Source organism: Xyrauchen texanus, chromosome 24 (genome assembly GCF_025860055.1).
Source record: "Xyrauchen texanus isolate HMW12.3.18 chromosome 24, RBS_HiC_50CHRs, whole genome shotgun sequence".
NCBI classification, from domain to species: domain Eukaryota; kingdom Metazoa; phylum Chordata; class Actinopteri; order Cypriniformes; family Catostomidae; genus Xyrauchen; species Xyrauchen texanus.
In genome coordinates, this window is record NC_068299.1 from 29,490,406 (window position 1) to 29,512,665 (window position 22,260).

The 22,260-nt window shown below is 38.1% G+C and overlaps 1 protein-coding gene across 1 annotated transcript in view; it reads left to right on the top strand.

Moving 5' to 3' along the window:
• The window catches only part of lrmda (leucine rich melanocyte differentiation associated), a 414,887-nt gene that overhangs the window by 353,788 nt on the left and 38,839 nt on the right, over positions 1 to 22,260 (top strand). Inside the window, exon 6 of the mRNA XM_052089535.1 lies at positions 14,667 to 14,754. Coding sequence (XP_051945495.1) covers positions 14,667 to 14,754 — 88 coding nt within the window. The remainder of the gene's footprint in view (positions 1 to 14,666; positions 14,755 to 22,260) is intronic.

The following is a 22,260-nucleotide window of genomic DNA, read 5'->3' on the forward strand; positions in this document are numbered from 1 at the left end:
GCGATCATGAGTTCATTTTTAACGTAATTAATTGGCCGTTTCTGTTGACATGAAATTTATGCAGTAATAATTTGCTGGAAATAGATGCAGAGAGTTGAAAATGAGATATCCATCACGATCTCATGTTCCAGCAGCTGCGGTGCGGCTAATATGAAAGTATTTCAGCCACTGACGACCCCGCTGTTTGTGCAGTCAAGATTATATATACCCACGATCCATTGCCTGCCTGAGAGGTGCTCATGGAGGTCTATGATAACAAAGAGTTTGTGATTTATAGCTTGCTGTGAAAGCAGAACTTGATGAGATTAAACAATTTCATAGCACAAGTGTTTCTCAGAGCCCCTGATTTGTGGTTGTGAGCCGCTAGTAAATCAACTTTATATATCTGAAAGCCTGCTCAGCAAAGGAGTGCAATTACTGTTTAGGACAGCTACTTTTTATTTAATATTTATCCAGGGTTTGTCTCCTTTATTTTCGAGCCTGTCAGGGAGGCACTCACCTTCATAAGTCCTTCTTCCAGGGAGGGGAGGATGCTGGGAGAATCAGGCCTCCTGCTATCTTTCCCTCACAGCCTTTAAAACAGCAACGACGACCTCACAAGGCTCCACCACATGAGCACGCCAGCAAAGAACAGCTGTCCCCCTTTCTTCCTTTTGCTGTTGCTGTTCCTCTAAACTGTTAAAGTATATTGTAGTACATGGCTTATTAGACACATCCATAAATATGATGTCTTGTAATGTTGTTGTTGTTGATAGAAAGTAGCATCTAACAAATGAGGCTTGGTGAGTTAATTGCAAGTGCCCAAGACAGGCAGAGCTATTGGTCCTAGGTGTACACAGTAGAGGTGTTGTATGCAGTTATTGCTCTGTCTACTTTAGTTGATCAAAGTCAATGTAAAATGTGGTTTGCAATATGTAAAGAGACATATTTAGGAAGGAAACAGGATATTCATAAAGAAAATAATTAGGGTGGGCTTGACTTGATCTATCAGTAATTGATTGGCTCATAAAAAGTGGGCATTACATACTAGTGTATGTCAAGGTAAGGGGTTGAAAAATAAGAGGGATTTGTGATGTCAGCAGAAAAGTCCTTACATATTGATAAAATGTTACAAAGACAAACATCACTTTTTTTGGAATATCATGCAATGCAATTTATTATGCTCAATAAGATCAGGAATGTGTATTAGGAAAATCTATTCTAAAAAATCTAAAAGCTATTTTGATTTCATGTTGACTTTAATAGAGACAAAAATGGCACACTATGATATATATTCACAGTATATTTCACTTGAATGGTAGAACATTAGGGTTTTTACAATGACATCATCCCTACTGCCCATGTAACCAATCGATTGCCTCTATGCCATATATTTGTTTTGCTTTATGCTGTAGGCTTTATGCTGTATTCTTTCATTTGTGTATATCTTTAAGTCATTTTTTTTTCGGCATCACCCTTTATCTCTACTGAAAATATCAAGAGATCTCATTATTTAGACACATCTCAGTTTTTTTCCTCCCATATGCCCCAAGTCAAAATTAGTTTTCAAATTCTCTGTGATCTTGTCTGACTGGGGTGCGCTGGAAGTCATGAAAATGGCTGTCTTCACATCAGGGCTGAGGCAAAGACGCACTTCACAGAGCCGTTCTCCCAGTTTAAGCATTGCTAAGTAACCTTCACATTTCACTCATGTAAGAAGCTAATTTCCTTTAAGTTCAGATGCCACTTTCTGCAGGTCTGCTTTGTGGGTGCTCTTCAAATGTCTCAGAGCGTCTAATTGCGTAGGAAACATCCCAGACAGCCCGCTTTGACAGTCCTGCTCGCCAAATCCTCAATAATTTAACGTCCCACACACTTGAAAACATTGCTGACATTAGATACAGCTCCTAACTGCTACATAAAGAGCCACCATGTGTCATACATTTGAGAGAGAGTGTCTGTGAAATGGAAAGATTCAGAGAGGAGATATACATGGGGGAAGCGAAGAGAGAAATAAATGGAGGAATTGACAAATGCAAGAGAAGTTGCCAGCCACTTTATCGAAGTATAATTTGAGTATGTTAATCATCGATAAACATTTATAATGTATATGTACACTATTGATTCAATAGTATGTTTGCACTCTGGCATACATGCCATCATTACATTTTTTTCTTATGTCAGTGATATGCATTTGTTAGCAAAAAAAAAACTGTGAAAAAGTAGTTACAATTCTTCACTATATCATCTTTTGTTGATATAATTTATGATATAATATAATATTGAATATAAACATACTAAATTGTTATTGTTAGTATTACTATTAATGTAATAAACTATATGTCTGTATATTTATAATATAAGTATTATAAATCTTTATTCATAACATTAATGTGGCATAAATTAGAAGATTTTTGACTGAATATATTTGTCAAAATATTATATTATAGCAAACTTTTTTTGGTAAATTACATATATGTTCCAGACACACACACACACACACACACACACACACACACACACACACACACACACACACACACACACACACACAAAAATGGGTCCATTCAAGTTCAAGCCCTGCAAAGCCAGTTAAGTGTTGTGCCTGTTGATATGGGTGATTAACTTCCTGTTGTGCTTAAACCTTTCTTTTCTAAACCTGAGCTGTACACAGAGTCCTGACTCCAGAGAGCATTTGGCTATATGCTTCAGGCAAAAGCTGTTTCACTTGTGATCACTGATCATATGATCCATTTACGTAGTACAAGTGCATTGAAGTAGAACTGGTAAATCATTAAATACTTGCTCAATGCAGCTCACACTGTGCTCACGTCACAGAAAAAAAAACTTTTAAAACCCTTGGCGAGCAGGCACCATTACATACAGATGTCTCAGTGTAGTCATTATCTAAGAAAACAGAATGAATACATTTCCATGCACACTACGGTAATTTAAAACACATTACTGCTACTCGTCTGAGAAACAATTATGAAGGACAAAAGCATTAAACTGCCTCTTTGATGTTTGCCTCTTCAGTGATTGGCACACCAAACTATTTTTCTGCTCTCAGAATGACATTTATATTGCATGTATTCATGGTCTGCTAATCAAACAGAATTTGTCACTAGTTCTTAACTGGTGGGTTATGACCCAAAATGTTCAGGGCTGTTCTTATATGTTTGCAGACAGCAGGAAAAAACAATGCACATGGAAATAAACAAATGGAACTTTAAGGTTCCATTTGTTAACATTAATACATTTTAAATAAATATATATGTATTTTTATGTATATATATATATATATATATATATATATACATAAAAATTATGAGCTGTAAAAATAATAATAATAATTTAAACAGTGCGTTATGTTATATATATATATATATATATATATATATATATATATATATATATATATATATATATATATATATATATATATATATAAAACATAACGCGCTGTACACATATTTTTCAATTGTTAGATAACTAAATAACCTTGCAATAAAAACAAAAATAAAAGGAAGGAAAAATGCTTCCCATATGTTTAGTTGTTGATATTGAAGCCCTTACATCCATTTAAACTCTACAGTTTTTTTGGCACAAATTATTCAAATCAAATTAAGCAGATGCCAACATCTTCAGCTTGTGTGACATGGAGTCAACCTTGTAAACAATGAACACAACTACACAGTGTGAAAGAAAATGTGACCCTACATTAGACTACATTAAATATGGGTTACATTTGGTTCTGTGTTGGGTCGCAACTTCACATCTTGTGTTTATTCTGGGTCTGGAAGAGAAACTAGTCACCACTATTTATGTGGCACGGTCTGACCTATATAGCTGATTTCAGAAGTGATTTTTATGCAAAATGTCAAGGAAAGTAACAGTTAGGTTACTTACAAGAACAAATATTTTTCACTGATTAAATGAGCTTAGTAAATAAAAATAGTGGCATTCTGTTGACTTAAATACACACAAAGAATTGTGTTTTTCCTCTGATCTTCGGATCATCAGAAAAAACGGGTTACAAGAAAGACAAGGAAAGTTTCATACCCACAGATTTTTTTTTTCTTGATTTAGACCCAGAGAGAAAACATATCAAAAAACATTTTACTACATGTCTTTTGCAAGCACAAAAAGCTGAAATGGTGTCAAGAGAAAACAAAACAGAAAGCTTGTTTCTTCTAACAATTGCTTTAAGCTACAAAATCTCCTTGAATCCCCAGCCTCCCGTTACTGTCGAATTCTCTCTCTCTCTCTCTCTCTCTCTCTCTCTCTCTCTCTCTCTCTCTCTCTCTCTCTCTCTCTCTCTCTCTCTCTCTCTCGTTCTTAAAAGGAAAGTGGGCCCTTCTTTAGGGCCTGATAGGTTGTAGGCTGATGCTTAGCAACAACATTCCTGTGCCTTAAGTAGTAGTAAAGCCCCTGGCTGAACTCTTTGAAGTGACTGTCAGGCCACATTTATTTCGTTTTAGCACTTTGTCTACTTGTCCAGATATATAAGGAGATAAAAAGCACTGGTGTTTACACTGATCTTTGCCTCTCTTTCTCTCTCCCTCTGTCTGTCTCACTCTATCTGTGTATATCTCTTTTGCAGTGCTGGTAATTAGATTGTAGCCCAAACAGGCATTGTAAGGATGAGATGTGTGGTGAGAATTTGTGTAGACGCGCTTCATCGAGGAATATCACCAGCTCTGGGGGTTCTTATTAACGCAAAATGATGCAGTTAACTGCATCTTAGCCACCCATTCACCCCTTCCCACTCTCTGGAGTAAAGATTTGTTTGGAGTTGATAATCACAAATAGCTGGATTTTCCATCATTTATTTGTGGGGGAGAAAAAAGGACATGCAAGGGGAAGAGAGAGCATGAGTATGATGTATAATCCAGGAGACGAGTCATATTTCAATGTGACATTTTCAGCAAGGAGTCCTCCCTTTGAGTGCAGAGCCCCCGTTGGGCTGAGTTCTGCTGTGGCTTTCTCTGTTAATGCCATTATTAGAGACTTTCGTCTTTCCCCAGCTTGTAAATTTCTGCTGCATTATCATAAAGTGTAGTGATTACTCAGTGTATAAAGACAATAATGATGTGAGCAGGCAGCATATGCCCAGGGCCTGGAGAACGAGGGCTCGACGTTGTGTGACAAGCCACGCATACAAACCTGACACTGCAGCGCCCCCATCTGACCAGTGCAGGAAGTATGGTGCATCATTACTCTGGTGTGTATGTGAGTGTGAGGGTGGGTGGATGAAAAGAAAGAAAGAAAGAAAGAAAGAAAGAAAGAAAGAAAGAAAGAAAGAAAGAAAGAAAGAACATGGTTTTGTGTTTGGAAATTTAAAACTCTCTTGGCATGTGAATCTGGATGTTGAAATGATTTGGAGAAATCTCAGGGTTAAAATACTCAGTCAGATCCAGCAGCTTTTGTCACTCTGCAAAGACCTCCCAAAGATACCACACCATATGTTCCACATTTCTCTGCATCTGTACTGAAGGATTTCGGCCTCAATGGATATTCATTTAAACGGTGGGATGAGTTGAAGGGATATTCCTCCTCCTGCTCATGGTAGCAAGATACTTTCATCTAGACTCTAGATTGCATGCAGTGTGCTGTCAGCCTTCCCTAGCACAGCTTCTCTCTCGGTCTCCCTGTCAACCTTCTGTCCCTCTGTTCAGAGCACAAGGCTCATTGCGGATTTGGAACTCTCGATGAACACACCACCAGGCCGAGAAACCTTTGATTTGAGCACTTTTCCAAAACCAAGTGATCAGCCTCACTTTCTACTGCCTACCTAGGCAGCTGCCTTCTAAGGTAGCATGCTAACCCTCATAGAACCACATAAATTAACGTTTAGGAACGTTCTACACAGACAGCAACTCAGCACAGCACACAAATAGCACTTTGGATAGCAATAGAGTTTGACATAGCATGCTAATATTGCTAAGCTAACGCTGAATAAGCATAAATATACACAAATACACAGTAGCACACACAAATACGAGGTATCCTAGGTAGCATAACTAAATCTTCATCCACACTAATACATTTTCTTTTAAAAACGCATTCATATTGATTTGTTTACACCTCCTATTCACACTTGAAAATTTAACATTTTGGAAACACTTTCCTTAGAATAGAATTTTCCTTCTTTGGAAAATAACGTTAGAAAACTAAAAAACAGATTTGTGTGGATTTTAACTGAGAAAAGTAGCTTTTGGAACATCTTTCACGTCAGGAGCATGCCTATGATCCCTTAAAATACTGCCTCGGTAGGCAGCTCACTTTGTCTTGAGACAGATCAAATCATGTTTTTTCTACACATTTTTAAAAAGATTATTGTATTTTGCTCAAGAACACAATCCTTTTTCACACTACAATCACTCATTAAAAAGGGACAGATCTAAGCACACAAGTTGTCATTTATGTGATGGATAGTTATGTATATCTTTTAAAAGCAAATGAAAAACAAAGTGCTCTGTGAAAAGGAGAAGCTCTTAACTGCCTGTGCGTGCTCAAAGCTTTCAGACTGAATGAATTCAAAGGGCCCGGGTGGGTGACCCTTTGGCTTGTGATTATGTTTGTGTAAAATCTTAAGGATGCCGATCAAAGCAAGGCTCTTGTCCGCCTGCCCTTTTCCCCAAGATAACAGCTGGCATTCAAACAGAGTTTTCCTTTAACTTTTTTTTTTTTTGCTGGGATTCCCATTATGAGGCAGGCCTCCTTTCTCATCTTGAGGATGCCTCATTGAATAAAGAGAAAGAGAGGAGTGGAGGAAGTGGGAGGGAGGGCTCTGATTAATCTTCTTCAAGGGTGGGGAGGTGTTTGATCAGCGGACTTGGCCCGGGAGGGGTGGGATGGTTAGAAGAGAGGGGGTATCTCTGATGTTGACAGCAGGCGACTTTAGCACACAGCATGTGATTGACGTGCCCGGCCGCTGGGCTGGAGGGGGGGTGCTGTGTGTCCGGTGGGGCATAGCCGGCCCCTGTCTGTGGGTGGTGGTGTTAATAATGTGACAACTGGGAAGATTAATTGTAGACAAGCAGCGGGATTACGAGCGGCTTTGTGGCTGGGACAGGGCCGTTTGGTGGGGAAGGCCTCTGATCTGTCAGGTCCAGAGGAAATTAGTCAGGGCGGACTGAAGCTGACACTAAAAATGCTGCTTGAGGATATTAAAGCCAAATGGCCAGTGGAGACTGAAACGGTAACAAGGAAACTGCTGACACACTCTGAAACCCCAGCCCACTGGATTTGTGCAATGAGAGTGATAATTAGCACTAAGATAACAAAAAACACAGAAATGTCATCCTATTTTTCCTGTCATAATCACAGTCTGCAATGATTCAAAACAACAGTTGCATTTTTATTTTTTTTATTTTTTTTTTTATATATATCATTTCAAATGTATAGTTCCAGCACAGTTCTGAATGGATTAGCTATGTCTGAAGTCATTGAAAATGCTGATAAACCTTTGGTTGCACATTCTATATTAAAGCTGAAGTGTGTTAAAAAAAAAAAAAAAAAAAAGAAATCTTTCTGAATATGCCCCAATCTGCTGTTGATCGTACAAACAGTCCAGCCACGAACTCATGCTGTTGGTTGAGTCAATGTTGTTGTATCATGCTGGACGGGTCGCTCAAAACAAACTCAAATCTTTATAGCACCACAGAAACAAATTTACAGTTTTTGACTTTAACTTGCAACTTGCTTAAATATAGTCATCTCTGTATATTGAGCTGGGATAGCAGAAAGTATTTTAACAGTGAAAAAGTTACACACTTCATCTTTAAAGTTGCTTCATTGCTTGGCAATAGTAAACAGCCTACAGTTAGGCTAAGCAACAGTGCTGGGTAGTAACTGATTAAATGTCATCTGTATTATGAAAATCAATTTAAAATACTCGTAATTGGACTACAGTTACTTTCTTATGAAATACATGATTACATGTTAATTAGGCAACAGCTGTAAATTGTTCATTATGTGGAATTTTTACATTTTTCACTCAGCCTAACTACGATATACAATATGTTCAGAGAGGGGGAGAGTTGTCAAATTGCACACAGACCTGATACTCATCATTAGACAGGTGAAAATGTAGTGGCCTAAAACACATCACTGTGCAAAGTAAACTCTGCCTTCCGAAGGTTAATATTCTGTCAACTGCAAGGGATTCAAAGTCAAATTTAAAGAAGTGTTTGGAGATATGTTTACATGTTTTCTTAACTTTTTTAACACCTGATGAACACATTTTAAGTATTATTTAAGTTGTCACTATGTGTTTGGAAGGGTTTTGTCCATCAAACACATCAAAATGCCCAAATACACGTCATTTCATATTAAAAATGCAAAATTCATAGTCATATTAGCTGCGTAAAAATAGTTTTCGTTTGTGAATTGCTTTTGTACTCGACTTCAAAATGCGGTTTTGCTTTAGCAATAAATTTGATACAAATTTAACAGATCTTCTCTTACCACACAAGCATGGCGCTTGTAAAATGGCAAAATTCCATGACCACATTTGTGTAACGTGCCTTGGAAGCCTGTCCATATTTCTAGAAACTTCCATAAGAATTGCAAGTGACATCAAATAAAAGAGTTTGGTTGGAAATAATAAAAAAATTATCCAAAAGTGGGAGTTGCGTATTGCCATGCATGGGTCGGATGTGTGAACGGCGAGCTCTGTGCGCGTAGCTTGTTTTTAATTATTTTTGCATCTTAAACTGGTGAGATTCGACACACCATGCTACATTACTGTTCTATGAAGTCAACATGTGAAAGAATTCAAAATCATCAGGCTCTAGAGATATTAAAAGACACTTACGTGCTCAAGCTGATACCCCAGACAGAGCCGCAGACTACAACATTTTCTTGTTTCCAGACTTGTCAAATTTGACAAGAGGGAAACGTGATTGATTCAAGGAATGCAATAAACTCTTACACCAACGTAAGGTTGCGTTTGCACTGATGTTCCCGGCCAAATTGAGAATAGATACTAAGGATGGCCACAAAATATTTACATGCCCACAGCAAGCACCATCCTTTTTGCAATGGAGTGAGTAAGTCATTGGTGATTTTCATGTTGCTGCCTAGTGGGCCTGACTCACTGAACATTCACTTGACTGTCTGAGGAAGCTGGGTGCCTTTTTGTTTCCTTTTGTGTTGGCCTAGCGGCTGGAGATTGTTTTGTGGAATAACACTCCTTCAAGAAACTCTTGCATTGACGGAGGGTCGCTCTGCACTGAAGTTCCAGGCCAGGTTGAGAATTGATTCTAAGGATTGCCTCAAAGTATTTACTTGTCCCCAACAAGCGATGTCCTTCATAAAGCCTATGGAATGATTAAGTCATTGTGTGGAGCTCACTTTGGAGTCTAGTGGACCTGACTCACTGAGGATTCACTTGACCATCCGAAGAAACTGAGCACCTGTTTTGTTTCTTTTTATGCTGGTTCCACCTGGTGGCTGGAGTTTGTTTTGTGGGGTGGCACTCCTTCGGGACAGTGTGCGGTTGAAATTGCACTTTCATTGTGTTTATGCCTCCTATTGGCTGGAGTTTTTTTTGTGGAGTATTCTTTGCAGGACATTAGAAGGAATAGGTCATCTACTCCACTCATGAACAGCCGGCTCACTGAACATTCATTTGACTGTCCAAGGAAACTGAACAGCCCTTTTTTGTGCTGGTTCCACTACAGGCTGGAGTTTGTTTTATGAAGGATGACCTTCGGGACAGTTATGGGAAGGAATAAACACATTCTTTGTGTTTATTCTGCCAATTGGCTGGAGTTTGAATTATAGAGTTTCTTCTGTTATGTAATTCTGTCTCACAACATTTTTACAGAAGCACTGGACTTGAGCAATTTGACAGCAAAGTTGTCATAGGGGCTCTCGTCGGCATACATGGACTGTTTGAGTTTAGAGTGATGGACGCCGGTTGGCGCTGTCGTACGCAGGGTTAATGCACACGTTTTTCTTTTTTCTGTTTTTTTGGTTTGGGGGAAGTTTAGGGTTTCACTGTTGCGCTAAGGTTGGAAAAACATTGAATTGAATTTTTGTTTTTTTTGACACAATCTATTTTTTCTCATATGTCAAAATGTCAGTTGTTAATATGAGGGGATTATCTCTCTCCACGTGGAATGTGAATGGGTTAATTATTTTCTTAAAAGCTTTTTGCTAGACACATAAAACAGAGAGATTCTTTTTCTACCATTCCCTCAGTGAAATCTGCTGGTGGTGAAATATTTAACTCAGCCATTGATATTAATAATGCTTTTAAAGAATTCTATCTTGATCTTTGAAGTTCCACGTCTTCGTCTACTGACTGAGATATTAGAAACTTTGTGGAACCATTAGAACTCACTAAACTGACGACTAAGCAAAACAAGTATCTTGATTCTGAGGTAAACTTGGAGGAGCTTGGCAAAGTAATTAAGCCTTGCCTAAAGGTGAGGCTCCGGGGCCGGACAGCTTTGCTGTTGAATTTTTTAGATTTATGCTACAGAACTGGCTCCACTTTTGATAGGACTTGGATTAGCCTGATTCTTAAAAAGGATAAAAGATCCAAGCGAGTGTAAGAGTTACTGTTCAATTTCCCTGATCCAGCTAAACATAAAAATGCTGTCAAAAATTTTGGCTAATTGTTTGAGTAAAGTTACGACTTCTCTTATACATATAGATCAGGAGGGTTTTAATTGGGGCCATAGCTCTTATGATAACATTAGGTGTTTCCATGACAGCAATTCAATGCCAATAATCTGCGAGCATTATTGATGCTTGCATGCGCTACAGATTAAAGCCACGCAAAATTGCACACAGATTATTGGCACTGATATGTTGCCATAAATTTCATCAATATCATCTGGCCAGTGACGAATGACCAGACTCCGGTCACTGCCATCTTACTTGATGCCGAAAAGTTGTTTGACATGGTAGAATGGGATTATCTTTTTAAGAAATTTACAGGTATGGGATTACTTAAATTGGATGGATTAAATTACTTTATAGACACCTGGTAGCAGTGGTACAAACAAATTGGATTAATTTCAGGGTTTCCCTATTTCCCCATTATTGTTCTGTCTTGCCCTGGAACCATTAAGAAAGAAGGATAATTTTCAAGGGGTGGAGGTATTGCACATAAGCTTTTGCTTTACGCAGATGATATTTTATTATTCATCTCCTACCCTACTAGATCTATGTCTTGCCTCCACAGAATTATTCATTCCTTTTCTAAGATCTCAGGATAGAGAGTCAATTGGTTGAAATCCGAAGCTTTGGCTCTGACAGCATACTCCCCAGTAACGGCTTTCCAGCCGGGTGCCTTCCGGTGGCCCAAATAGGGTATTAAGTATTTGGGCATTTTATTCCCAGCAAATTTGTGTGATTGAGTTCATTTTGACCCCTTAATAAAAAGGTTTTCAAGTGATGTGAGCAAGTGGGTCTCAGACATTTGGCGCATTGGTCACTTCCACCTGAGACAGCTCCTCCCTGGCTGTTTATTGAAAGGGAGGTCCTTGCCCCTATCTTGCCATTGCAAAGTCTTCCTACCAAGCTGCCCGGAGAATTAAAGACACACCCTGTTGTCTCGCACATGCATTTAGTATAATCAAAAATGTATTGTGTGTTCAATTCGGACATTTATCTGAACGTTGCAGCAAGTATTTGGTTAAACCCTAAATTGTGCATTAACAAGTCCCCTTTCTGCTGGACAGAATGCATTGGGAAGGGTGTTACTATGCTGGGTGACCTGTATGAAATTGGAGAGTTGAGATCCTTTGAAAATATTATACAGCTGTTTGGGATTCCCAGATATCAATTCTTCAGGTACTTACAACTGCGCCATCTACTCTGTACCACCTTTGGGTGGACTACGTAGCCCCCTAAAGTGGCAAAGACTCTTGAGATGGTTCTTGCTTCTTTTAGAAAAGGTCATGAAGCTTCAGCGTAATATTCCTGGCTAATTCAGATTCTAGGGGATGGGGGTTTAACATTTCTTAAGAAGTTATGGGAGAGAGACTTAGTACTGGAATATATCATATATTGATAGAAGATTGAGTCCATGTTTTCATGTGTTGTTTGTGTTAAATTAAGTTTGGAATCAATACAAAATGTTAATGACAAAAAAATACAATTATCCAAAAGCAATCGTATTATGTTATCTGCGAGATTACGTTACTGATTGCAATTTTTGTCAAGTTATTTGGAATCAGTGCCTGATTACAATTCTGAAGCAATCTGCCCAGAACTGCTAATAAATTATATTAACATTTTGGGGAAAACATTTTTTGTCCAATTATCAGTTTAAAGAAATGTTGAATACTGATGTATTTTTTATTATATTGCTATTGCTGACATTTTATAAAATTAATAAGATGCTCAAGGGTATGCATTACAGTGAAATTACCATAGTTAAATTGTTCGTTCACCCAAAAATGAGAATTCTCTCATCATTTACTCACCCTCATGATATCCCAGGTGTGGATGAATTTCTTTCTTCAGCATAACAAATTTGAATAATATTAGAAAAATATCTTAGCTCAGTAGGTCCTTAAAATGCAAGTGGATCCGACTTTTGAAGCTCAAAAAATCACAGACAGTGATTTAGATAATCCCTCTCATGACATGAACATGCATACTGCTGCTGACCGGAATAGTTCACCCAAGAGAGAAAATTAACTACGCAAGCTCTTGTGTGAACATGTAAGCCAAAGAGAACAAGCTTCTTTCATAGTACTCATGAATTCTCAACAGACACATTTTCTCTGAAAAATGACATGAATTCCTCACCAAAACCCATTGAACAGTATGCTTTATCGTTTTCCATTCTCAGACTTGAAATATGATGCATACATGCATACACAAGCTTTAACGTGACTCGCTATCAACTGCCATTGTATTAAAAAGACTGACTTGTAGATTTATTGAAACATCTCCTTTTGTGATCAGCACAAGAAAGTCAAATGTGTTTGGATCGACATTGAGTAAATTATGACAGAATTGTAATTTTTGGGTGAACTATTCCTTTAACTCTAGTAAAAGCACTGGAATGAATACACTTGAGTTGCATTTTATTATTTTAAGATTTCAGCAACTACAATATGATAAAATACACTAATGTTCAATAAATAGTCAAATTTCTTGATACTGATTATCAGAATAAGCTATGCTTCCGTCACATAATACAGTTCATTAAACAAATAATTACATTGACGATTGTTTTGTATTCCTTTTATATGAATATCACAATACATTCAGAGCTAAGCTCGGTGTTTGCAACAAATAATTATTTTTTTTAAATGATAAGGCCTTCTCTAATGTTTATTTGTTTTTTATGATTAAATGATCTATGAATCTCTGCCTGCAGAAGCACAGGGTATTTTCGCAAGGGCATCAGATATTATGATGTAGTGTGTTTTTGGTCCTTGAAAGAAGATGGAGTTAGAGAAAAAAAAAAAACACTTGTGACCCACCAGAAGTGCACAGAGGATCTGTATTCTCCTCGAATCTTCTCCTGTCTTTGCATTGGCCTTTATGTGAATATATTTGTATTTTTAAGGTCGCCTCCTGAGTTCAGTGAGTGAGAGATGAGTTTACTTAAACTCAGGTCTGGCCTTTAGAGAGCAGTAATTTCATGCCACCTGTTGGATTGTCAACAAATAACAGCGTGTGTGGGGAGCGAGAGAGTGTGTGAGTGAGTGGCAGACTGACCCGGCATGACCGGGGGGCTCTTTATGGCTGAGTGGTGGTGGGGGCCCTTCCCCTGGTGGCCCCATCTCTTAAACAGGCAGGGGACAGGTAATCAAAGCCAGGGTCCTCCCCTCCCTGCAAAATAATGAAACTTGCCCTTGTCCTGCACCCTGATAAAATAAGAACGGTGCTCCTAACATTTCCTCACCTGAGCACTGATAAAATTTATGGCATTTGGACAGTTCGTCATGGCAGTGAAATCTCTCTCACATTCTTTCTTTTCTTTTATTTATGTTTGTGGGTACTTGTTGCAGAACGTGTACATGGAGTTTTCTTTCAATCAACATTTTAGTGTAAAATGTATTTGTATTTCATATAAAGGAAAGTGTATATCTTAGGTTGTGTAACTGGCCTTCATTTCTTTTACGTTTTTGTTTTTGATTGTTTTGCTGTTTCTAATTACTTTTTCTCATCACTTGTGTTTTTTAAATGGTCCTGTGTTGTGAGAAAATCTCAAAAAAATATAAATGTATCCTATATATATATATATATATACAAATGAAGTCTTTAAATTAAAGCTAAAGTGTGTAGTTTTTCCAGTGTTTAAATTATTTCTCATATCTCTGTTTAATATGCAGAGTGAACTATAAGCAATCCATTTGCGTATGGCTATATCAAAACATTCCTCTGTTTATTTGAGTGACCCTTCCAGCTTGACACCGCAACATTGGCTTATCCAGTTATGTGAGTTTAGGCAGGACTATCTGTTTGTACAACCAATGGAAGATGGGGGGAGTTTTCTGGAATTCCGTTTGGTGATGCTAGTGGTGGACAAATGACACACTTCAGCTTTAGTATGAAATTATAAAAGCTTCATGCATGATACTGTAAGTATACAGGAATTAGCAAAATTCTGTTCAAAATAGTATTAGATGGAGAGCAGCAGGAGGGTGTGCAGGACGTCAACTTCCCAAAAATCAATTACCCTTGTTCAAACTCTTTTCTTCCAGGATGGCGGCAGTGATCCGAAGTGTGAATCCACCAGCACACTGTACACCCCTCTACCACGGGGATCCAGAGATGCCAGAAACCACAAAGGTTAGTGTTATTTAAACAAAAACACAAAATGCGTACATTTCACCTGGCTGGTTTATGCTCACAAGGATGGCAAGTATCTAAACAAACGTAGCCTCAATTGCTCTGCAGAATGGATTGTTTTGATGTGTTGAACTCTATGAGAGGAGTGGCTTTTATGCAGGACACATTTATCATGCTCTTTTGTCTGAGCAATGCAAAGCTCTGTTTTTATGTCACGGCGGTGGTGGTGGTGGTGGTGCTTTCATGCGAGGTCAGCTGTGTGCCTCTCAGCCCCCCACCAAGGACAGATCTATTTCACAAAGGCTGACCTGCACCTCTCAAGTGATGTAGAGGAAAGCCCAGTGCTTTGTCAAAATCATGCTGCTTGAGAATAGTCCATTAAAAGGTGAACGTAGCTGACATATGAAATATTTTTCTCCCTCTTAGATTTCGGTGAGCTGACACTCTCCATTTGTTATTTTTACGATACTGTACTGCAGCGTTAGATAACACGAGCCCTCATCTTCGTCCTTCGCCTCGTTTTATTCCTCTGCCTTTATCATGCCATTTTTATTTATCTTGACTTATTGCCTATTCTATTTGCTTAATGCATCAGGTCCGACACTGTAACTCTTTACTAAATCCCACCTTTGGCTCTGCCATGAAAATGCATTAATAGAATAGCCATGACTCTAAAAAATGCAGTTCACCTCTAAGACATTGTCAGAGGAAGTCGAGCCATGTGTTTGGATTGGCTGTAATTCATTGGGCTTTTGTGGAAATGTAAAGGGGTGTATTTACCTTTGGACACCTCATTCTTCATTATTACTTTTTCCCACATTTTAGAATAATAGTAAAGTCATCTAAACTATGAAATAGCATGAATGGAAGGATGTGAATTATGATAAATATGTTAATAATAAAAATGTTAAATAAATAAAAACAAACCTTCAATTTTAGTTTCACTCATTCTCTCAACCAAACTGTATTGAATGAGTTCCCATGTATGCTGTCAAGTTGATTGCTGGTTTTCCTTCACTATCCAGTCCAACTCATCCATTATAAAGAAATGTATAAAGTAGCATGGTTTACTTTTAGATTGCATGGTTTTTAAAATGATGAGAAACATAAAGTCAGTCAAACATGTCTAAACATTTAACTGTTACAGTAGTGTATATTATTGTTTTATAGTAGAATGACTGAAATTAGGGCACACACTCATAAGTAAAAGCCTATCCTCCCGTCACGTTTGCTGTATGTTACTTGCTGGCTTCCAGTGGCCGGCAGGATTAGCACTGTATATGACAGCAGGCTGTCTCAAACAGAAACCGATCTACCTTTTCTCAGTATTTTTACAATTGATGTCACCTGCGCCAGGCCCCTAGAGCCAAGGTGCCATGGGTAATTACAGTAGACAGTGGAAGGAAGTGGGGGACTGGTTATGTTCATGGCACTGGAGATCGGGGGAGGTCTTGGCTTTGGGATATAAGACCCTTGTCTGCTGTTTTTTGGGGGGAAATTGGGAAGTGGACACACAGCGGGCAGACAGGATATGCTTGGCGGAGGGAAATGGAAGAGGGAAAAGCAGAAGCATGGAGGGTGTGTGTCAGGACCGGCATGTCAGGGAGAACCACGAGAGTCTGGAGATGGGGGAAGAGTGGCCGCAGGAAGCAGGGCTGCTGTCAGCTTCCACCAGTTTTAAACTGGCCTGTCATCTGAGTCTAGACCAAAGTTTCTCTTAAAGGGATAGTTCACCCAAAAATCATTTAGTCACCCTCATAATATCCCAGGTGTGTATGACTTTCTTTCTTCAGCAGAACTTATATGAAGAAAAATATCTCAGCTCAGTAGGTCCTTAAAATGCAAGAGGATGTTGATCAGACTTTTGAAGCTCCACAGACAGTCAGCATAAACGTCATCCATACGACACCAACGGTTAAATTAATGTCTTCTAAAGTGATACGATTGCTTTTGATGTGAAAAAAAGATCAATATTTAAGTACTTTTTAACTATAAACCATCGCTTCTGGTAAGCTTCGTGAGAGGATGGAGTTCACGTGGTCTTCGTGTGATGTATTTGCGTTGCCATGTTACAGACAAAATCTCATGTTCTCCTCTCGGTTGAGACATCCAGGAGAAGCACACACAAACGCACCATGAAACAGATACAAATACAGATCTATACCAAACCCAAAGAAGCTTCTGTACAGCATTCCTCCTGTTCAGTTAACAGCGCTGCTCTTCCGGGTGTGTCACACATGCCTCAGATCTCAGCTGTCTCACATGTCCACACGATTATGTCACATGCGCATACTTCCACTGACCGGATGTGATGATGTAGAGTTAAAAAGTACTTAAATATTTATATTTTTCACACCAAAAGTGATCGTATCGCTTTAGAAGCTGCTGGAGTCATATGGATGATGTTTATAAGATCTGTGATTTTTGGAGCTTCAAAAGTCTGATCACCGTTCACTTGCATTTTAAGGACCTACTGACCAAAGCAATGTTTCTATTTTTATTCAAATGTGTTCTGCTGAAGAAAAAAAGTCATACACACCTGGGATTTCATGAGGGTGAGTAAATGATGAGAGAATTTAAATTTTTGGGTGAACTAAACCTAAATATTTTGTCATTTTACCACCCTTATGTCATTTTAAAACTATATGACATTTACTTCTGTGGAGCACAAAAGGAGAATATCTTGACCGCTCTTTTCCTTATAATGAAAGTGAATGGGGACTGAGCTGTCAAGCTAAAACTAAATAAATAAAATATAAAATAAAAACTATATAAAATTGGTGCATACAAACAATTGTCCTCTGAAGCCACAATAAAATATGGTGCTATTACACATTTTGCATAAGTTTTGATGTGAAATCCCTTGAGAATTTTTATATTGTATTACTTCAGAAGACTTGACATTTTGCATAAAAGTTGAATGGACCAATTTCTTGATACTTTTAAGGGTGTTTTTGTCATTTTGGAGTTTGACAGACCAAGTTCCCTTTCACTTTAAATATATGGAAAAGTTTGTCCAGGATATTCTTCAAATTCATCTTTTGTGTTTCACAGAAGAGAAATTCATTGGAAACTGAGAGTAAATATTAAAGAATAGTAACCTAAATAATGAAGAATGTACATTTTTCAGTCCAACTATTCTACTAAAATATGCTTCTACACCAAGAAACAGCACTGGTCATCGATGAAAATGTGTCTATTCGCAAGCACAAATTAAAACTAAATAAAGTGGAGCCACCGCGCTCACCACTGTCACATTCTGGATAGGTATATTAATAACAGTCATTACAGTAGGTCACACAACTGCCCTGGAACTTCATAAATAATTGAAATGGAAAATATACAAATCCCCATATATGTCTTTGGACATTTTCAGGAAGCGACCACCACTTTTGAATTCCCATCCTTCATCTTCACCATGGTGAGCTAACCAGAGGCCATCGAGGGTGAAACCGTACTCCTCCATCAGCCACACCGCTTTTAAATGCTCCTATTCTGGGCCCTGCTCCAGCTGAGTTGACTGTATTTTAAATGGCACATAACTAAACCCTTGAGGCAGGCAGCCTTCAAAGAGAAAATCTTAACTGAAGACCCCCCAGGGATCATGCACTTTTTTATTCGCCTAGTTTGCCATCATTACTGCATTGCTGATTTGTAACCCCAAAACAGGACTGCATATGAAGAATAAATGGCTTTACAGTCGTGGCACAACAAATAAACAAACATCTGGAACCGTTGAGAGGGCGCCATTAAAACAGTAAATGTTTTGCCCAATATGTGAAAATGATGACAAATGTGCTGTCACAGAGATGCCAGATGATGGAGCAGTGGTTCCTAAGCACTAACTTTTAGAGCCCAGCAGGATAGAGGGAGATTTGCACCTGCTGCTTGTCTCCCTACCCTCCATTAACTTACATCTGGATAGCATGCATCACTCATTTACCAAAGTCTGGATCTGCACCCACATTGTTTAGCTAAAATGCCATGTTTAATATACACAGCCCTAGACAGAGATATTTATGCCAGCGATCCTGTGTAATTGAGATAAATTGTATTGGTGTTGCTGATGTGCTGCTGCTTGTCTCGTTTTACAGCCCAGTGGATATGCAATAGCCCCAAGCTTTGCCACTGGCAGAGTCACCTCTTAATTATGACCTCTTGAGCAGCTGCTTCACTCTACCGTTTTGTAAGCATGTGTTTGCATGTGTACAAAATACATTTAACTAAATACTAGAAGCAAAACTTGGATATACACTCTTTAACCCATCATTCTCTCTGTACTCTGCTGAAAAAAGACAGCTTAAACCAGCCTTTGGCTGAACATCAGCTGAACATCATCTTGGCCAGGCTGGGAGACTAACTAGAACAGCTGAAGACCATCTTGTTTATGCTGGGAGACCAGCTAGATTCGTTTAAACCCGCTAAGACCTTAAGCTGGTTAAAGCTGTTTGTTATTTCTTCTTTAGCAGGACTATGATGTGTCTTCCAGAGATTTCATGTCAATCTTTAAATGCACCTTTAGCATTTGGTATTGTAAAAGTGCTTGTACGTGCTCAACGAGATTCTAAAGCCTGTTTCATGATGATTCTACCAGTAATGTTTCTCCCTTGATGAGTACTATTCTCAAGCAAGCTCCAGACTGGCCTGTCAGGCATTATGTTGACATTATGGGTCTGTTTCAAAACTTAGTGAGCTGTCTCCTTTCTACATAGGCAACTGTCTTGTGCGATTTGCAACTCTCTTCATATACGGCAGCTCCACGTATCTTTCAAATAGCGCGCAGCACACGGGACACTCAACTAACAACTGAGAGACACGACACTCTAATGATCATAAATATGCATAGCAAACACATTTGAGGTAAAATAGTCAGTTTTCTATGACTATGATACTTTTCAGTATTGAATGATTTATAAGTATATTTATAGTCCAAATTTCTCTTGCTTCGTCCACCATCTTGGATTCATTTTTCCACCAAGCTCATCACAGTGCATTCTGGTAGAGATTTTGGACAAAACAAGATATCTTAAGAGGCAGCTAAATTAATATACAACCCTTTTGGAACAGCCTTTGTGTCTGGAGCGCACATATGATGCCTTAAAATGCTGTCTCTGAAGGAAGCTCATTAGGTTTTGGAATAGACCCTATTGTTGGGAGTTTGGAATCCTGACTTACTGGCTGTATTTTTAGGAGACTAGTTATGACAGACTGCTTCAATATATACTGTACATATTGTTTTCCTTTCTTTTAGTAAGTACATTTTGCAGTTGTATAGGCTACCCATCAAAGAAATAGCATGTATTATAACAAATTATATATTAACATCAGAGGTTGGCAGTAACACATTTACTCTTTATATAGTATTTATAACTACATTTACTTTTAAGAGTAAGTTTAATAGTGGGTACTTTTTACTCTTACTCAAGTGAATTTTTAGTTTTTAAACTTTGTAAAAATGGGCAACATTCGTTTCATTACATTAATGGTTTTAATTTTTATAAATGCATTATTTAATGAGAGAATTTTGAATGGGACTTTTTCGACAGCTGAACTTTACATCTGCGCTTTTTCACTCGAGTCGAGTTAATGACTGCCGCAGCAAGCGCGCCAAACACTTTCGTCATGCCTTCATTTTACACCAAGACAAGTGAATATTTCAAGATTAGAATTGCAGCTCCAATTTAAGAAAACTCATTGTGGTGAATTTTGGCGATTGTTGTAACATGAGTTTGTCTGTGTTGTGATGATGGTCATTTTCAGGGTGATTCTGTATTTATGGACTCATATGACATCAGTTTCTATGTATACATTTTTATATTAGTGCAAAAATATATATCAGTACCTACTGTATAAATCCATGTAATCATCCGTGTTAAATTAAATGCCTTTTGCTCTGCCTATTGCATGCATGCGTGACTACTGGTGCTCATCTCTGCGCGTGTACACTGCACAGCAACTTTGTGTTTGACAGTTGTGATGCACTTTTCTCATGGACAACAGAGAACAAGCTCTGAACACACTTCCAAATAGAGATACTGTGCAGTTTACTCTTACTGTACAGAACGTGTTATCTAAATTCTTTCTACACTGAAAATACTGTAACTACACTGCACTAATAATCCTTTCAGGATTAAATGCTGTGAAATAGCAAAGGTAGACATTAATAAACCATGATCTTGCTTCTTTTTACTCAGGATTGATATATTATTGGGCCTGTGGAATATTTTTTCAAATTTTTCACTGTAATGTTACTAGAAACTGGTTTCCAAACTTTTCTTCAAATTGACAGTTTCATCCAAATCTGACAAGCATCCTTAAAGTGATAGTCCAAACCTGTGTGACTTTCTATATTTTGTGGAACCTAAAACATGTTGCTTATGTAGGCAGCTCACAAGGTTTTGGAACAGAACCAATAACTACTCTGAAAGTAGTTGTTATATTTTCAGCATTTCAAAATCATAAATTTGTTAACCAGAGGGTTACGCTTGTGCCTTAATAAGAAAGAATATAACATAATACCCATTACTTGTATACATGTTTATTCTCTTACATAGTCCCTGACCAAATGGTTGACACATGTTTTCGACTGAGCTATCTGGATGAGGGAGAGCTGTCTTACAGATATTTGCTGCGTGACAATGTTAAGATCTAAAGGGTTTTCCAGTTTGTGCACTGATGAGGTGTTTAGGATCTCTGTATAATGATTTTTGGGTGTTTTGTAGTCTTTTAAAACCCCTATATAAAACAACACACCTATAATTTCAGCTGCAGCTAAGTAATGAGCTCTCATAAAAAATAAATGGTCATTACGCAAGTTTATATTGACTTTCAGATTTACACCTTGGCTCTCTTCAGATCGCATGCCAAAACATAATGGATGGAAAGTTGTGTTAAAAAAAACAAAAAACTCCTACACATGAAAATATTTATATTACATCTTTGCATTTTGCAGAAATGTTATCCAAAGTGACTTACAGTGCTTTCAAGGAAAAATTTTATCAATTTGTTAGTTCCCTGGGAATCGAACAATGACTTTGGCATTGCTAGCGCAATGCTCTGCTATTCTACAAGAATGAAAAATGGAATTTATGATATTTATTTGTTTTAGTCATTTGATAGAACTCCCATACATCTGCTTTGGATATCCCTTGTCCTCTGTAGCCCTGATTAATTATTTTTAATAACTTTCAATTCATCTGTGGAAGACCCCTGCCTTGAGCTGACTCTTGTAGGCCATCAGAGCTGCCAGGGGCTGTTTTTGGGGCCTCTCTTTGCAAGGACAGCTTTTGTTTCTTTTGTTGGAGAGAGATGATATGATATGATTTCTCTCAAGAGGTCACGGTGGGCCTCCCAGGACTGCTTTGGCACAGGAGCATGAATATCCATTAGTCTGAAGATAGAGATTAATGTAGGAGGACAGAGGTAGAGCCAGATCGTTCCAGCTATTCTTCACTGTCTATCACAAAAAGAAAGAATTGAACAAAGAGATTGGATGAAGAGTGTGGA